Raw genomic sequence first — 18,815 nt, 5'->3', positions numbered from 1 at the left:
TTTTTCACTGTGTTTTCTCGTTAATCACATGTGGAGCTGCAGGTATTTGCAGAAACACGTCGGGCAAGTGTGTTGATTTTTGATGCTGTCTTTTGTTAGGTTTTAGCAATCGAGTTGGAGAGCGCAATCTCGCTTTCATCAACGACAAAATCAAAATGCAGAAGCCTCAGGCTGTCAAACCCAAAGGACTAAAATGTGCTGACATCAGCAATCAAGTCACTTTATATCATCTGACACCAAAGAGTTAATATTTAACATTCTGTACAATGTTTCTGATTTTTACTATTAATGTCAAGTATGTTCATAGAAGTCTCCAATCCTGAGCTATAAATCTTAAAACGATATCAAAGTCTCTATTTCATGTTGATGTTTTGGGGACGGCGTGATGAAATTCGCAGCAATCCAAAAAACGCAGTTTTCGACGGGATACTGCACTGTGGTAGTTTTTAAGATGTTTTAATGAGGACGCTAAATGAAGGGGAACTCATTTAATGAGTGATCATGTTACAAAGCAGCAAAAGTTAGAATTTGAAACATTGCAATAAATTGCATCAGGGAAGCTTAATGCACTGCTTTATCTAAAATCATGTCATCTTATTTTCTCCAATGCAGGTCTCATGTTCTTTTGCGGTTCACAAACTTTAGTGCTTCTGCTGTTTGTTTTTTTTGGCCGAGTGTGTCTGAGCGCGTGCACGTTGCTCACCTGGGGTGCATCAAGGAAAACAGGGCGTGTGCACGCTACTCACCTGCATGTCATGAAGGAGAATAAGCAACTCAGCACGGAATGCAGAGCAAATACAAATTACCAAAAAGAAACGAAGATCTGGACAGGTAAGCTCACTGCTCTCCATTTGACCTTAATTTATTTGCTTTCTTTGGATGAATTCAAAAAGTATACTTGATCAGAGTTCCTTTTTATATTTCATGAAATTGTCCCTCTGATACCAGTTTGTCTGATGGGAAGATGGTCACCTTAATTGTACTTTTAGAGGATTTAATTAGTGATGTAGTTAAACAGCATTGGGTTATACTGAAGATTTTTTTTTTATTGTAATTCATTATTCCACAGATTGACTACCTGTTTTAATTGCATGAAGAGGGGGGAAATAATCATAAAAAACAGATTAATACCTCCAGATACAGGAAAATTCCATGTGTCCACAAATTAATTCAAGCAATATTAATTATTGAACAACCCTCGAGCATATGCAAGTGGGCAACGTGTATAACAAAATGCAACCCGCAAAACATGCTGAGCATCAAATAGCCGTATTATTTCCAACGTACCATGATAGCTCAGCGGTATGCAAAGAAAAAAAAAACTATTTTTAACGGGTTGAGCTTTGAGATGATCAAAGATATGTGGCATGGTGTGGGACCAGCACTCCTCTCCAGCAGAGGGCAGTATTATTTCACATGGAGAAAAACTGAGGCCTCAAACTATTATGCATGCCTGACAATATTTCCGCACAATTACTGTGGTTGTACTGTTTAGTGATGTGGGACTGCATTGCATCATTCGTATTTTTTTGGGGGTTTATTATATCTACATAAGAGAAGGTCAGCAGAGAAGAGTACTTAAATATTAATGCAGTGCTGCCGTAGGAAAGAAAATATAAAATATCCATTCGTGCAAATGTATGAATGACTGCTGTGGCTTGTCATTATCGACTCAATCATCAGGCAGGTCCGGATTGCAACAGTTAATAGCCATTTAAAATCTGGTGACAACTGCAACATCTGGAGTGGAGTTATCTATCCATTTGTTTTTTATACCTGATCTCAAAGCGGACTCCGGGCGAAAATTTTATTTGAGGCAATCATGAGGAACAATTATTGTGAAAGATAACTATTTACATTCGCATATGGAAAGCTATTTGATCATTCCAGCAAGATTATTGAAACAATTAGATTCTGCACAAGTTTGTTTCTGCAATAACAAACAAATAATGGAGCAACAATAAAGTGCTAAGATTTTCCTATATGTCACAAGTGCTTGTTCCAAGAAGGCAAAAAAAAAAAACGTCATGCGTGGCATTATAAGGTCATAAATACAGAAACAGGATCGATGCATCTTTTAAAAAGCTTCCGCTGTCCTGAGCCATTTTTAGCTCGCAAGGCCTATAAGGTGAGCAAAAGAGCGTCTAATTATAGGCACCTTATTGCTGCGTAGAATTAATTGCAACTGCCCAAAAAGTTCTAGTAAAGCTGACCATGAAAGGGGGGGAGGCCAAGTTTAGAAAAGTGGTTCGGTTAGGGCAAAGTTCATTTCCTCAATCTCTTAACTGGGATGCCACGATCACTTTGTTGAGCCCCCGCAGCTTTTGGATGCAACACAATTGCCTCGTCCTCTCTTGACTGCTGCTTGGCAAAATTCACAAACACCTATGATCAAATAGACGCATGTTAGGTGGGAAGATTTATATTCTTCCGAACATTTTTTTTTTTTTTTACCTGATCGAGAGTCGTCTGTGATACAGAGTAGTCCTCGATATTGAGCTTGTCTTTGTTAGCGAGGACCATCTGAAAGATCCTTGCCAGGGAGGCGGAGGCGATTTTATACTGTAGGGTGTTATAGTGTTTTTCTCTCTGGATGCAGCCAGGGAAGGTGTTCTCCATAAAGGCTTCGGCCGGATTCAGATCCGGTGCGCAACCTGCCTTGGATGCCTTTATCTTCATAGTCACCACATATCCATCTCCAAATCTTTGTTGGACCATATGGCAATTTACTAATAAATTCTGCACCGGGGTAAAAGTCAAGGACCTACTTGTATTTGAGCTGTTGAATGGTTCCCAAACATTTGAAAGATCCATTAACCATGATGGCCAAACGTGTACACAAGGCCTCACATTCCTCCATGCTGCCAAGGAATAAATATCATGAGGAAATGTGTTTACAAATTGAATACACACAATTCCGGTTACCTGTGCGAGGTGAGAACAACAGCTCGTTTGTCTCGGATCACACTCACAATGGAGCTCCAGAGGAAGCGTCTGGAGAGCGGGTCCATACCTGTTGTGGGCTCATCCTTGTGGAATGAAACACACGCGATATACCCAAGTTGTGTATGTGAGGCGGACATATTGTTTTGGTGCTCACCAGCAATACTAGAGCAGGGCAGCCAATCATGGCAATGGCTGTGGAGAGTTTCCTGCGATTCCCTCCACTGTAGGTTCCCGCACTTTGGCCCGCATATTCAAACAAACCCAGCTTTTGAATGGCCCACTCTGCAATCTGTACAATCGGACTTTGAGATGGACGGGCAATGCGAGGAATGACAATTTAATTGTTCTGGTCCTATAACCACCTCTCACCTTGCTGATCTCAACTTCTGGTACCCCTCGGAGACGAGCATACAGATGAAGGTGTTCTCTTCCTGTTAGAAGTTCATCAATGGCGTCAAACTGTGGGCAGTATCCCATGTTCTGGTGGACATCTAGGATGTTGGTCAAAATGCTGATAGGAAAGGGGAAAAAAAAAAATCTGGTCAGAAATATATTTCCATTGCGACTCTTTTGGAAATCTTTTCACGTATCTACACAACAAACCTGTGACCAGCAACTGAGGCATTTCCTGTGGTAACATCAATGTCGCCAGTTAACATCTTAAACGTCGTGGTCTTCCCTGCCCCATTTACTCCCAGGAGACCAAAACACTGGAAAAGAAGCAAAACATAAAAAAATCATGGCATGAAGTGCATTGATTCTTTTGTTTATTCAAATGTACAAACCTCTCCTGGTGATACACCAACACAAATTCGATCTACTGCGGGAGTGATGGTTCCTGTGTATATCTGGTGAGGAATAGAAAACAGCCAAAGTCAGACGATTAAATATAAAAAAATAAATTGGCTTTATAAAAAAAAAAAAAAATTATCTCACCTTAGAAAGGTTGTGTACGTGTAAAATGTCATTTGTTTTCCTGCTGTTGTAGACTCTCTGTCGTTCCTCAGCCACATCCAAGTCTTCATCCAGAATCGAAGGCGTTGGGCCATCTGGTACCCTGCCAATGGTATTTACCATTTGTTGGCTGAATTTGTCTTGGGAAAAATAATTCTTGTAATCTTACCAGTGATCCAGGAAGAAGCGATACTGACAAAAAATGTTCAAGGTGAAATAGATGAATCCCTCAACTGCCATGCAGAACAGGTTCTTCCCAATGAAATCCCAGTCGTAGGGGTTAGGACTGTGATCCTCACCTAAGGACACACTGCAGATAAGCCCCACTGGAAAAATTGTCGATAGACTTTTCTTCGGAAGCTAATTTCTTCCAGCCTTGTTTTGGATTTGGACCAAAAATCGTATGAATTTTGTGTTTTGTACCGTACATTACCAAAGCGAGTGAAGATATCAGTCACGGCTTGGTTGATGGCCATGTCGATAAGTCCTCTGCCCAAGCAGTAATGTGGAAAAATCAGCAACACGCTCTTCAACAGCTGGTTGAACTTGTACAAAGCCTTGACAGCAACCACATTGGTGACGGAATGTTTAGAAGCCGGATTTTACACAACTACGCTCGTCCGTTCTTACCGTGGTGCCTTCGAAAAGGTCCAGGATGAAGGTGATGGCACTGCTGTTGATCCCTATGAAGAGGTTGATACATGACAAAGACACATAGGCTGTGCTGGGGACGTTGAACATGTAGGACATCGGGTACATCATGGGGGTGACGGACCACCTGAGAGAAACAAATGGTGGAAACCTCTCACAACTCATCATAATTAAAAATATATATTATCTATTAGAAGTCATTATTATTGACGCCTACCCGTAAAGAAGAAGTAGTGCAATAAGTGGCTGCAGATTGGTTGTTGAGGTGTAACACTTCTTATCAAAAAAGACAAAAATCTGCACCACCAACATTGCACTGATTGAGTAATTCACCTGTGAAAACACAAAAAAATACATATTTATGGTGTATTTCAATGGTTTTATATCAAGTTCTAATAAATACCATGTCCCAGAGAAAGTTGGCCATCCAGTAGATCAGGGGGCTGACGCCACTGACGAACTGGAGATGTTTGGCCTGGGTGACTCTTTCCTGGATGAGATAGAGGACAAAGCTAGCCGGAACAAAAGACATGGCGAAGATGACGCAGATGGCTACCACGGCATCCACTGATGTGTTCAAGCTAGTGGAAAAAAGAAAATCCACGTCAAAGCTCATATGACGTTAGATACTGCATAACATTTTGCTACTCACACGGTGATTTCCGATAGTTGCTCTTTGGTGAGGTTCAGGGGGTGATTGATGGCCGTGATTCCGTACTTGTCCAGGGTAGCTCCTTTTGGTAAATTTGCACGCAGGATGGCGTTGTTGGCCACATTCATGAAAGACACCATGGCATGCCAGCCCTTGTTGTTGTACCATACCTGAACGACGATTAAGTTACGATATACGTGCGAGAAAACCCCACGGAAAACCACGGTGATCACTTGCCTTCACATTATTCTGCGTCTCCATATACCTGAGAAATGTACCTATTTCTCGGAGTGTTTGTTTACAGTTGTCACCCTGCAAAAACATGAAATATATAAATAATGACGACAATAGCAACGCTAATACTTATTATAATCATCATTTCATTCTGCGCTCTACTGTATAATTATACAGGTTATAATGATACCCCAGTAATGTTGAGCATTTGCCCCAGTTGAGCTGCCGAATCCTGGATGAACTTTGGCTGGACCTCTAAAACAGGAAGCTGCCCTCCGACTGATATTCCTCCATACCTTTAAAATCACAGATTTCAGACTTCAGTCTCCTTGCCAATCGAAAAGTCCAAAAAGTAACCCAGCTTTATTTAAATTTGAATATAAATGAATTACCTTTGTTCATTCACCCAATATTTGCTCTTCAAGCTGAAAGAAAAAACGTGGAATATTATATAGGCAGGATTTTGTAAAACCGATTATGTTTTGATTGAACACAAGGACACCTGGTTCTGATGAGAATGGGGTACGTTTTCACCAGGTAGTCCGAGATGTTCCTTCCCGTCAGATCCATGAGAACATCTCCTGTTGACTGAATTCTCTGATGCACACACAGAATGACATTTAAAATGAAACCTTCAGGAGGATTGAATATTGTGACCTCGAGTACCTGTGGGGGTGGAAGACCCCCGGCTCCTTCGGGGCATGTGGGCAGCATGGTGAGTTTCCTCTCGGTGCTGCACTGACAGTCCGGAGACGGTCTGATGGAGTTCCACTCCGGTTCAGCCAACATCTCGATCACTGAGGGGTTAACCGGGAGCATCTCCCACTCTGTGGTGATGTTGTTACATGGAAAATCTCTACCGGGGGGGGGGTTAGGGTTAGGGGGGGGGAATTGACCCATGTGGTTAAACAAAACAGTGAAGGGCGCGCCGTTTATAAAATCAGGTGGGATTTATGCACGGAATTAAGTTTTTGTTGTTGTGTGACCACTGAGGCAGGCGAGGGGAAGGCTATTACATCACAATGGTCCTCCAAAGGTCTTTAAATATCATGCGTCCACTATAAACGTGTGACATTTACTTACTGCAAAGGTTCATCCGCCATGCAGCGTGTCCCAAAGCCCGGCTTGTCCAGCAACACTTCCCCAAAATTTCTCATCTGGGCATCCAGTGGACGTTCATTACTGCAGAAGAGTCGCCCCAAAAATATTATTGCCCAAAGAAAAATGCTACAAACATAAAAATGGACTCACCTGAAGAAAGTGTACTGTCGGCCATACATCCACGGACTTAGAGTCATACTTGGATACTCCCCGAACGGTGGAACGATCAGCGTAAAGGTCAGTGCCAGGAAAACAAAACTGGCTGGTAAAACAATCTAACGGACAGAGATGATCTAAACTCAATTAACTGGGTGGGCAGTGAATGAGTCAAATGAGAAATAATGTAGTCGGGCCTAACCCAATATTACCTGAGCAAAGAAGTCTTTACAAGAGCGGGTGGTGTGGTGCAACCTCTTGATCAGCAGTGCAAAGAACTGTTTGACGGCCAGGCACAGACCTTTGACTTGATACGACCCACGGCCCTCAATACCTTTGGGACCATCACACGGATTGGCGTCCAAAGGCTCTCCTGAGTCTGGAATAGGGTGCTAAGGTTAAATAACACATCTGAATAACATTTGCGATGAAGGCTAGTTGGCAAGCAGCGGAGGTTTGGTGACTCAGCAAGCTAAATGGTACAAGTTAAAATTAAGCACAGGAAGACATGACATCCTCCTTGTATAAAAACGGGCTGGTGTTTTTTATTGTCATTCACTAAAGCGGCAGTAGAATCTGCTCAAAGCTGCAAGCCAAATGCGACCGTCACCTTCAGGTGGCTCCATCGCAATCGCCACTCTGTTGAATCCACAAAGGCTAGCTCGAGAAATCTGTTGCAATGATTTATTGTCTGAGAGAGGCAGATGACAGATTATAAGGAAAAGGGATTGAAATATTAAAATGACAATGGAAAATAAATGTTCTTACCTTGAATGCATTTCTGGTTGCTTGCATATCCATCAGCAGTAACTTTCAAGAAAATCTACAAGGAAAAACAAAACAGTTTGTCCCAAGCTACAAAAATTAAGTCTGCCCTGTCCTCCTTCCTACCTCCTCCAACGACGTGTCCGACACCCCAAAGCTACTCAGGCCGATGTCCTCCAGAGTTTCCTCCAGCTCCCTGAAGAGGCTTGCGTAGGCCCGCGGTTGGAAGTCGTGACTAGGAAGCAGGTAGGTCATCTCTTGGCCGATGGCCTCAATCAGACGAGCCTGCGGCACGTGATGATGCACCAGGGCCGTGATGCGCTCAATGTTACCTGGAAATGCAAAACTTTCACTCTCGGCCCCATACTGTTGTCTCAGTTTAACACGGACGTTACCATCCATTTGTCTGTCCGGAGCCTGACCCTCCTCTTGGTTTACTTTAAACTTCAAACACTTGGAGCACTTACAGGAGCAGTTTTCTGAACAGACATCTGCATCCTACAAGATGATTAATAAGAGGAGATGAAATGGACAGACCAAAATGAATTGTCCAATATTCCGCCTATTTCAACATACAACTCCAAGTTGGCTGTATTTCATTCTTCGCACAAGAGTGAGGTAGAAGCCGGCACCGAAGCAATTCTTGAGAAAGATAGGGGAACCGCAGCAGTAGAGACGACCCTGAGAGATGATCGCGACCCTGTCACTCAGCAGGTCTGCCTCATCCATATGGTGGGTGGACATGATCACAGTACAACCTGGAAAAAGACATCATGGGGCACACCTGGTTTTAAATTCCTAAGCACAATTCAAATGATGACGATCCCAACTTAAGCCAGCGATGGACCACCGTTACCTGCACGATATTTGAGCAACAGATCCCATATGGAGCGTCTGGAGTAAGGATCCACCCCAGAAGTGGGCTCATCCAGAATCACCACCTTTGCACCACCAACAAATGCCAAGGCGACTGATAGTTTCCTCTGCATGCCCCCTGAATAACAATAGCAACATATATCCATACGGTTGCTGTGGCAGGGAAGGAAATAAAATATAGTTCATATCCACAATATCCCGACCAACCGGAGAGGTTTTGTGTCAGTTCATCTCTCTTGTGTGGTAGACCTAAATCTTGGAGCATATTCTCCACCTCTTCCTCTGCCTCCGCTATTGGACGACCTTTCAGCAGTGAGTGGAACAGGATATGCTCAGCGACGGTCATACTGTAGAGGAATCACGGCAGGCGGAGGTAGACATTGTTATGGACCATAACAACAATGCGGCCCGTGATCAAAAAATGACACAACTTGAATTAGATGGATTATTACATACTACTGAAAAAGAGTGTTGTGCTGTGGGCACATTCCAAGAGACAGACGGATGGCATCCATGTCCGTACGGATGTCTTTCCCATATATGGAAGCTGTGCCTGAGGTGGGAGGAAACATACCAGTCAAGATGGACCTAGAAGATAGAGGACAAAGGGAGTTGGCTAATGAAACGTGACCCTTGTGTTGATGATGGATTACACCGTACGTACATAGTGGTGGTCTTGCCAGCACCGTTGTGCCCAAGAAAGGCAGTGATCTGGTTCTCGTAGAAACTGAGGCTAAGGCCGTTCACAGCAGGCTTGGAGCGGTTGTTGAAAACTTTGACCAGGTTCTGGATACAAACGCCCCTCACCAGGTCAGCTGGTTCTGCCTCAAAGAATGCCTGGCCTGAAGTGATGACAGTGATAACAAAGCTATTGGAGGACCACAAAACAAAGAAGAAGCAAAGGGCACGATACTAAAACCAGAAATGTCAAGCTAGTACAGATTTTGCAATTGGAATATAATCGAAATATCCACCATTTATGAAATGGTGTTTATTTTAGGGACTGAGTCAAAGAAGCAAACTGATTTAGTACCATTTGCCGTCTGGTTCACATCTCTCTGATCTCTGTGTTCACATGTACTAATTTTGTCTGGTTTCTCCTGCTCCTCTTTCTTCGGTGGCTCCCCTTTATTCTTGAATGCTGGGTTGTCAAAGCCTTGTTTAGGCAGATCGTGTTTAGCGTCTAAAGACAAGAAGGAGGAAAACAAATTATTAAGTGGAAAGTCTTGAATGGAAAATGGCATACCTGAAGTTGGAGTCACTGTGTTGAGCCAATAACAGGGCATGAAGGGAAAGTAAAAAGGCCGGCCGATTCCATATTGGCCTGTGTTGCATTTCAAAACACAGCAACAATAAATGTCTCAGATGTTCACACGCATGTCTTAAAGACAAACTCATCAAACTCACCAGGGAAGATGTTGTCAAGATACCAGGCAAGTACAGCATAAAGCAACGTGTCCAGGCCCATCATGCAGATAGAGGTGAGGAACGAGAACTCGTCCCCTTCCAGAGGACTAGTCTGGATATTGTCCCACTGCAGACCATGACCTTGCTCCTCATAGCGGGAGAGATATTCTGTCCCAAAACCAAAGGCAACTTGGGACATCAGACTCTGAGGGAGCAGATATTCAAGAATGAACCTTTTAAATATACATTGGATTCAACCATGTTGAGATGTTCTGCCTACCACCAGGATCTTCAAGTCTTTGGTGATGCGATCTTGCCAGGCAAAGCAAAAGATGTGCGGCAGATAGAGGGCGAAATAAATAATTCCGCAGCAGGCTGCTGCCAGGTTGGCCTGGTTGAAGAAGACACTGAGGAGAAAGCATTGCATGATGGTGGCCGTGGTGAAGGTGAGCAGGAAGAGGAAGAGGATGAGGGGGTTGCTGTAGTTCAGAACCCTTCCTCCCTGCAAGTCAGTCATAAACAAGTAAGGGATCAAATTCACATGCAACATTTTAACGTAACCCCCTCTCCCAAATTATGTTTTCCCTATTATTGCCACTAGGGGCCACTACAGTACACAATGTGAAAACTTGTTGTATAATCTTAACTGGGCACAAAAGTTAATTATTAAGTCCATTCCTGCACACCAGGTGTTGACATTATTCCCATGATGTCATGGACTTCACTGTCAATTTGTTAATGATTTGTACATTATGTGGAGAATCACTGTCAGTGATTCATTAAAAGGGTGACAAGGTCAAAGTATCATTTGTCACCTGCCAATCCAAGGCGGTTCACAGCGTTATCAAGCCTGAACACAAACTTTGGAAATTTCTCACCATGATGATGACTGTGAGGAGAGCAGTGCTGGTACCCATCACGATGAAGCTGTCAATAAACCATGTAAACCAGATCACGCTGTTAGAGACCCCCATGACCTTGAGGGTCTCCTTTAGACGGAGTTCCTTTTCCAGAACAATACTTTTGACGATCATGGACACGGAGTACACCCAAGCCAGAACCATGAAGATTGGAAAGCAGCGGTTCAGTGTGAGCATGAAGCTAGAAGAATGAGAAATTTGATATGACCATCTGATTTTGTGTTGATGTATTGAATTTTATGTTGTGTGCGTCCACTCACAGATCATCCACATAACAAGGGTAGGGAATCTGTTGCAGGTAAACCCCCAACGGCCACTCTTTCCCCGTTTGAGTCCGAATGATCCCGTGTTCTATTATGTCCTGAAGATAAGCAAACCCTCCCCAAACATAGCGCAGGTCATCCATCGGATCCGCTCTGGGGCCTGGATCCCAATACCTGACAAGGACACATTATTAATCTCTTCAATTATATACAAAAGTAAGACATGATCATCCTTTCTGCCCTTCTTTCTAACCTGTCTTTGACTTTATTGGTGCGCTCCACAGCATCAATATCCATACGGATCTTGAACTTGACATGAGCCGGGACTTTGGCGCTCCAAGGATGCATGTTAACAAAGACAAGACCTGCCCAAAACTTGCCATCCTCAAGTAGGTCCAAGGCCCGATAAGTTAGGGTGTCCTCGTTGGGTAGGGCGACAAATTTATCAAGTATCACACACTGAAGGAGAAGGAATGAGAATTGGAGGAGACAAAAAAAGGTCTTAATTTACAAGGTAACAAATGACAAGGAACATTTTACCTGTCCAAATGCCACACCCATGCCATTTGCTAGCAACTAAATGTCAAAATGTCAATTAACATTATCTACAAAGTTCCCCTTGTATTCAACATTAGCAACTGCCATTCCAAAAACCACGCTGCTCCACATCATCAGTACAGACCCAGTGTGTTGCGTGATTCGCATGCATGCCACCAACGTGCGAGCAGCCAAGCACTCACCGTCATTGTAGTTGCCCTATAAAAGATGGCGGGTGAAGTGACAGCTGTGTCTAATCAGCCCGAGGCGTTCCCACTCTCCCTGTCACACTCAAGTGCTGTAAGCTTTAACTTGGACAAAAAGAAAGAGCACAACCGTGCCCCCCGTGTCACCCCCCAGTGGGATAGACCCCCTCATCCTTATAAGCCCCTTTGGGGGGAAAAAGGCTGATTTGGACTTTGTTTTAAATATATTGGCCCACTTAGCTATGGAGGGCCTTCACCGGCGATGCTTTGTTTTATTTTTTTGGAAAGGCTTCCACTCCATTCCATCAGTAGTTAACAGAAGCGAGTCGACAGCTCGTCTGGCTCTTGTCCCACCTGGGTGTTGCCAAGTTTTGAAGATGGAGGAACAAATTGCCGTATGAAAAGACAACTTATCCAAATGCTCACATCACGTCAAACAGCGGCCTTTCAAGCAGGCTAATGAAATCAACAAGTGACGGACTTGGATTATTCAATGAATGGGTCGGTCCAAGAATGTGACAGTTCAGGTGAATTGTAGTGTCAGGAGTTCAAATAGGTGGGCGGGGACCAAAACGAATGATCCTGACATCGAATTTTCATTTGGAAACCTGGCTTAACCCACGTATTCCTTTAAGTTTTGGGTTTTTTTTTTGTACCTCCAGGAATGCTAAAATACAACAAAGGTTTCTAGGCTACAGTGCAAAAAAATTTCAGAATTCCCTCACATCTCCGTACTGATTGAGCATTCGAATGACACGGTCAGTGAGGTTGAAAACATCCCGCCAGTCAAAATCAGGCATGCTGTCAAGTCGCTCCTCCGGTGGACCATTGTGCAGGAAGTTGAGGATATGTTTGGTGGAGAACGGAGCCTCCTCAAGACTACGGTCAATAAAATCCATCACTGACGGATTTTGAAAAGTGTCCTGAAAAGGAAAAAGAATTCTTACAAGTACAATGACATTGCAGTTACAGTTTTTGTCATAGTTGGCACAAATTGTCAGGCGGGTGTCACGCACGCCATACCCGTATCATTTTGACTTGCACTCCTTCTTGGAAGAAAGCCCAGATCTGTGGAGCTAGCTCCTCCCAGGCCTTTCCCATCGTCTTTATCCTTTGCAGTTCTTCAAAAGTACTGTTGGACTACAAGAGAGATGCGAGTCAATGAAACACAACATGTGTATTGAATACGTTCATATACAAGACCTCCAAACTTGCACGTTCTTGTCTGAAGCATTCACAAAATTCCCACACCGACCCCTCTCCCCAAACAGGCTTTACAAAGACAACACACACATTCTCACACAAAGAATTCCCGCCAGGCACGAGCTTCAGATAACCACATCGACTATGCGACAAACATAACCTTTGCCAAAACGTCAAATATTTACCGCAAGCTTATCGTTGAAATCCCCAAATGTGTCACTACAGTGTTTTGTGTGTGAACGGCTAACGCCGCTCGCCGCTCTTTAGCGTTCACTCATGCGCAGCAGGGGGGTGAACGTGCGTGCTCAAGAGTACACCCAATTAAACGCCTTCCTCTTCTGTGTGTCTGATTTTGGGTGACAATAGGGACAATGGGGCCGGGGTGACAATGGAGGCCGTTGGTCCAATGCGTTCCTCTCCGGACTCGTGAATCTTAGTCAGGTTCCCACAAGTGAGCGCTTCCTCCTTCCCGAGGTAGTTTAAAACAGCAGAAACAAGCAGGAGGTGGATTGAAGGGGTTCCCTCAGGTCACTTGTTGTTCCAAGCAACAATTAGTATAAGTCAAACAATTGAGGTCTTCCTGCATGTTGACTTCACCCAGTTTTGAAGCAAATATCTATTTGCTTTGATTTTAACCCATTCACTGCTAGCCCAGTTCATATCTTTGACGTCTATAACCGTCAATGGTACTGAATGAGGGTGTGTTAAACATTTGAGTGGTTGGCCTCACGCAATGCTGAGCTGTCGCGTTTCTAATCTGTGAGGTATGTCAGTACCAAACGAACATGAACATTCTCAAGTTCGGCCAATGGGTGAAGGCCGCTGATATAACCCCACTTAAAGTAAATTCCTCTGTTATACCATTTACGTAAGAGGAAACCATTCATCAGTTGTATTTGTTAAGCTGTTGCGTAACAGTCTGGATGTGGAATTTGTGCCATTTTCAAATAGTCCTTTGTATTATTTTGTTCCAATGTGATAAGTTTGTTTTTCCTCTTGAATCCGTGAGGACGAAAATAGCAGAGTGGCATTAACGCCGCTAAGGAGCCATATTTGGAAAAGTTTGTGATCAAAATAATTGTGCGTTTCTTTTTAGATACAAGAAACCTTTAATTATTCCACACAAATGACAAAATTATTGATATTTTCTTTGGTCCAACTGACTTTCTTGGCCAATGCAGGGAGGAAGAGAAAAACAAATGGGGGTGACTAAAGGTCAATGGCACCTTCTTTTAAAGTACCATGTTTACCAAGACTAGAAAAGCCATGGCGCCAATCGGCTTGTGTTCAGCCATTGCAACCGAGCCATCCATGACCACCTCCACCCCCTGAGGGGCTTTGACCAACAAGTATCTACATCTCCATACAAAGGCTGGGACAAGACATGAGGAAAGCTGATCCCCTTTTGAAAGGGGCAAGGCATTGTTCCCTGCAGCGTGCTTGCCCTGCTCAACAGAAAATCAAAGCAGGTAGTCAAGCGGTGGAAAGTCTTTCCACTTTGCATGCTGGCATTCTCATCGTCGTTGAAGAAACTTACATTTCTTATGATCATTCTGACAGCAGGCGAGTCAGGAGCGTAAAGGATTTTGCCCATCAACATGGGCTTCAGGGAGTTCCATACGATCCTGGTCGCAGGGTTGGATTCCAGTTCGCTTATCATATCATTGCAGAAAGGAGCTGCGGGGCAAAATTGTGCATTATCCGAACCCTACATTCCAATGTGATTATAAAAGCAGGTGTGGAGCTCATGTTGGTAGTTACTCACTGGTGTTGTTGTCGTAAGTGTGCTGGCTCGGTCTTCTGCCGCTGCTGATGCCAAGAAACGCTTTGTAGTTGTTGTCCTCGTACCAGTTGAAGGAGGCCACTCGGGAGAAAGCGCCCTCAGTGTAGCCGCAAACGAGGTTGGAAGCAGCCGTCATCACCTGCCTGAAGGTGGGATCGTTCTGGAAGAGAGGGGTCATGACCTGGAAGAGCTCCTGTGTGCTGCTTCTCTGGAATAACTGAGGAGGTTGATTAGAAAGAAAAAAAAAAAGACGGAATGGTCAGAGCAGAGAATAAAGCTTAGACTGTGATGCGAACCAAAAATGATAAATTGATGGGGCATTTCTGTAGTTTTGTACAATGTAAATCAAATGATACATTCTAAAAAGTAGTATTATGATGCTATTAGTGTAGTTACTGTGTTTTGGAGGCGGAACCTAATCTTGATTTAACTATCCTCATCTTCACTGTTACAGCTAAACTCCTCCCACCACCGTCACATTTGTGTTTGCGTAAAAACTGAGGCAAACGGAAGCAACCGTTTCCTGCCTACTTAAAAATAGAAAGCGAGTGAACTTTTGAATGGGGCTCAACAGGAACGCACAAGTGCACTATTACCTCCCGTAATTTGTCCGAGGCGGCGGACGCCACCTGGACCCAAAAGTGAATGTCGATGCCTTCGGAGTTACCATCCAAAACTCGAGGGAGCTTGAGAAAGGAACAGAAACATTACAATATTACATAATATCAAAATATTCTATAGTAACACTCATCCTGCATCTGATTTAAATATTTTAATGACTTGGGAGGATCCGTTTTGGCTCCTGATTCTAAATGTGGGACCGACATGCTTGAGAGCTTGCATACAATAGGCTGAAGGTACAGGAAGCAGGCCAAGACAAAGACTAGAGGAGACATCCTTCCTTTGCGACATATCTGTCCATCTCAGCGTGCGTGCGTAAGCTAAAGTTTGACTACTAATGGTCTCGCTTAACTTCAGACTGCAGAGGAATGAAGAAGCCGTCGCCCTCTGTATACGGCTGACGGCCTTTGTTTACCAGACAATCATCAAGGAGGGAGTGTTGCGTCTAAGCTAATTAGTGCAAGAGGGCGAGTCTGACAGCGCCACCAATGCCGTTTCACAGGTTTTGTACACATGCTTAACTATTTCAAGTATGCTGGCTCGGCAAGCACACACTTTTTATCTCGTCTTTCCCGCCCTGCTGATTCGTGGAAAAGATTGCCTTCTTTGATCTAAACTATGTCAGTGAGTGCGTGACCTCTGACCTTTTAAGATGACTTCACTAGCAATTTTTTTTTACCCATGACCAAACTTCTGGACTTTTTTTTCACACTTCTGACAGAATAATGATGCAATGGAAAACATTCTGCGCAGACTCATATTTATGTAAAATGTCAGATGAATGAATTGATAATCGAGTAATTCGTCATTTTTGGGCAAAAAGCTACGTGTGATCCGTTTTTTGTTCAATCTGGCTTCCATCCTGCCGTAGCCTTTTTGTTTTGTTTTGTTGAGAAGATAGAAGATGAATTGGGGTTCATCCCATCACAGCTTAATGAGGTCTTGCTCTATTCATCGGCTCGGACAAACCCTGCAGCTGTTGGCTTATTAAATTAAAATGATTAATAATGACGGTTATATAAACAGTCACATAATAGTTGGATCGACGCCTTGTTTTGGTTAACTCACCAAAAATGTATCTGAAGCCTTGACTTCCATTTAAAATCAAAATTCTTACATTTATTTCATGAAATTATTTTTTTTAATTGTTGATTGTGAAGGCAGACTTAATGAAAAAAAGAATTTTAAAAGTTGCACTGACCACTCGGAAGAGCTTGAAAAAGTCAACGTTGGCATAGAACTTCTCCTCGATGACCTGCAGCCGCTCTGCGGTGAGGATACACATAGCGTTGCGGACGGCGAGAAGTCCTCTGTGGTTCGGGAAAATGAGGAATTGCTCCAAGAGATCCGAGCTGCAGGCAATGTCCTTTAAATGCAGATTTGGAGCTCCAAAGGCAAACTGGGGAAATGAGGCATAATGGTCAACAATTAAATATTGATTTGAGAGATCCCCAGGCCCACCTGTGGAATGTAATGAACCTGTTCGGGCCTGATTTTGGCAGTGACAAGTTGATTAACCACCGATTGGGTTAGTGGCACATCTCTCAGAAGGTATGACGTCAGAGTCTCATCATCCTTAAGGATTGTCTCTACCTGTAGTCCTCGCCCTGCAAACGAGGAAAAAAATGTGATGTTGATCATTCAGTTTTGACTAGGCTTGTAAAATTCTAGACATTTGTAAAGGTGTGCAAAGAGATTTCCGATTATTCCGAGATTTGTTTCCCATATTTCCACTTGTCCCCTGTAGGAAAGGAATTTTGAATATTGATCAGCATTTTTTGGAGACTTGTAAAAAAATCCTTTCCCCCCAACCACCCAAAGAAAAGATCCTAGCGCCGCCAGTGCCTGGTATGCTCTAATGTTCTCTCCCGAGGGCTCATGGGAACCGCACTCCTGGTGTAATGTGGCCTCCTATTTTCTTTTAGGTCTGTTGAATGTTACGCCATGAGAGTAGTCTGACATAACCATTGCGAAAGAAAAAAAAAACTTGCGTCTTTTTCCCTATCCCATCGTTAAGATTTGTACTAAAAATACACACACCGGCTTGCATAGTGTTCCTGTTTATACAAAAACAATATTGTTGGCATGGTGTCCCGGGAGATAGAAACTGTGGTTTTATTGTGCCTCATGAGGACACTGGTCCGAGGCCCGTGAAGCACTTTCCCACCAAATAAACACAGAGCCACCAGCAAAAGTAAGCAGCTTACTTTACGTATCTTTCTTGAAGCCTTGCGCTGTAATCCTGTTACATAAAGATACGCATAGTCTGATGGTTAAAAAAGTGTGAGAGTGACAGTGAAGATATTCAAAGTGCTGTCAAAAGCAATCCAAGATTTAGAAAATGTAGAATATGAATTGTCACTTCATTAGGGACACCAGCACAATCAAATGCTACATCATTATGAAAAAAAATATATATATTTTTGGCTGATATTTAGATAACTCACCTGTAACTTTATCAGGATGGGTACGCAACGTGTCCATGAAATTACTCATGGCTTTCACTTCAGACCAAAGTCGTCCCATGGGTAGAAGTTTTGAATCACTAAAAAGAAGCTCCTGGGCATCTGAGTAGAAGCGGGCCAATCTGAAAAATAAGTCATCACACATTTGTCATGCTTCTTTCATTCATTTATTTTTGCACATTTTTGTGTGTGTGTAATATAAAAACAAAACTGATGTTTGTTTGAGGATTAAATCGTAAATCCAACACACATCGGAACAAAACTCACATTGAGTTGTTGTAGTTGGACACCAAGCCAGGTGATTCACCGCGGGTAGGGTACTGGAAACAAGGGTTGTTGGCGTTACAGAAGATTCCCTGGATCCATGGTAAGACCCCCGCAGAGGGCATGGCCTTGTTGGGGAAGTGGCCTGAGAAAGATGAGATATATTCAAAATACGTGCAATGGTAAAACCTAAAAGCTCAGCTTACATTCATGCTGACGGTAGAGCGGATTCACTCTTCGTAGCCAAACGAGCCCAATGAACAAAATAACAGGCCACATGATTTCCATGAAGAAACGCATCTAGTTGGAAAAAGAAAAAAAAAAAGCCTCACAGCATGCTTCATGATTAAATGCAGTGTGCAAATGATAGATGAAAGGATTTTACCCTCTGCCTCCTGCGGACGGTCCAATTCTTCCACAGCAGGAGTCTGACCTGCGTTCCTGACCCCATGACTCTTCCGTTTCACCCCCAAAAGGGGGTCGCGATAGCAAACGGGCCTGTATCCAACCAAATGTACTCGAATGGATCTCGCATACATAAGACACTTTGGGTTTTATCTGTTGAAATGAGCCCTCTAAAATAGTCACGCATAAATTAATGTAGCACCTACCTCAGATGAATGCTTGCCCCCGTGATGGATATCTAATGAATAGCACATAACACGGCATATTCCACCGAATGCGCTACGGGATTGCTAACGCAGCTAATTTGTAAACCTTGTGAATAGTTAAGCAGATTGATTTAATCTCCTTTCTCGGCAGTCAACATCTCACTTGCAAGTGTGGAGGCCGCTAATCCTGCACACCAGCC

At 43.4% G+C, this 18,815-nt stretch overlaps 1 protein-coding gene across 1 annotated transcript; it reads right to left on the bottom strand.

The window, feature by feature from the left end:
* Nucleotides 1-991: 991 nt before the first annotated feature.
* Nucleotides 992-18,455, bottom strand: LOC147041713 (retinal-specific phospholipid-transporting ATPase ABCA4-like). The gene is made up of 50 exons (XM_085938579.1): nt 18,390-18,455; nt 18,211-18,304; nt 18,008-18,149; nt 17,723-17,862; nt 16,755-16,882; nt 16,477-16,674; nt 15,251-15,340; nt 14,637-14,871; nt 14,409-14,548; nt 12,692-12,808; nt 12,394-12,591; nt 11,179-11,384; nt 10,923-11,099; nt 10,621-10,843; nt 10,023-10,244; nt 9,743-9,947; nt 9,582-9,659; nt 9,369-9,518; nt 9,000-9,177; nt 8,792-8,923; nt 8,543-8,682; nt 8,316-8,453; nt 8,036-8,217; nt 7,855-7,957; nt 7,586-7,791; nt 7,463-7,517; nt 7,305-7,385; nt 6,907-7,073; nt 6,689-6,813; nt 6,521-6,619; nt 6,104-6,293; nt 5,940-6,034; nt 5,830-5,862; nt 5,628-5,733; nt 5,441-5,515; nt 5,204-5,373; nt 4,955-5,132; nt 4,769-4,884; nt 4,531-4,678; nt 4,334-4,457; nt 4,070-4,199; nt 3,883-4,003; nt 3,732-3,794; nt 3,550-3,656; nt 3,316-3,457; nt 3,101-3,235; nt 2,926-3,029; nt 2,769-2,861; nt 2,455-2,704; nt 992-2,385 (listed from the first exon to the last, which is right to left on the bottom strand). The coding sequence occupies exons 1-50, from the start codon at nt 18,453-18,455 to the stop codon at nt 2,266-2,268; spliced, it is 6,915 nt and encodes a 2,304-aa protein (XP_085794705.1). The 3' UTR covers nt 992-2,265.
* Between the last annotated feature and the right edge of the window lie 360 nt (nt 18,456-18,815).

Source organism: Syngnathus leptorhynchus, chromosome 19 (genome assembly GCF_054491065.1).
Source record: "Syngnathus leptorhynchus isolate UIUO chromosome 19, UIUO_Slep, whole genome shotgun sequence".
Taxonomy (NCBI): Eukaryota; Metazoa; Chordata; class Actinopteri; order Syngnathiformes; family Syngnathidae; genus Syngnathus; species Syngnathus leptorhynchus.
Note: the sequence above shows the minus strand (reverse complement) of the source record. Positions and strands in the feature narration are given on the sequence as shown.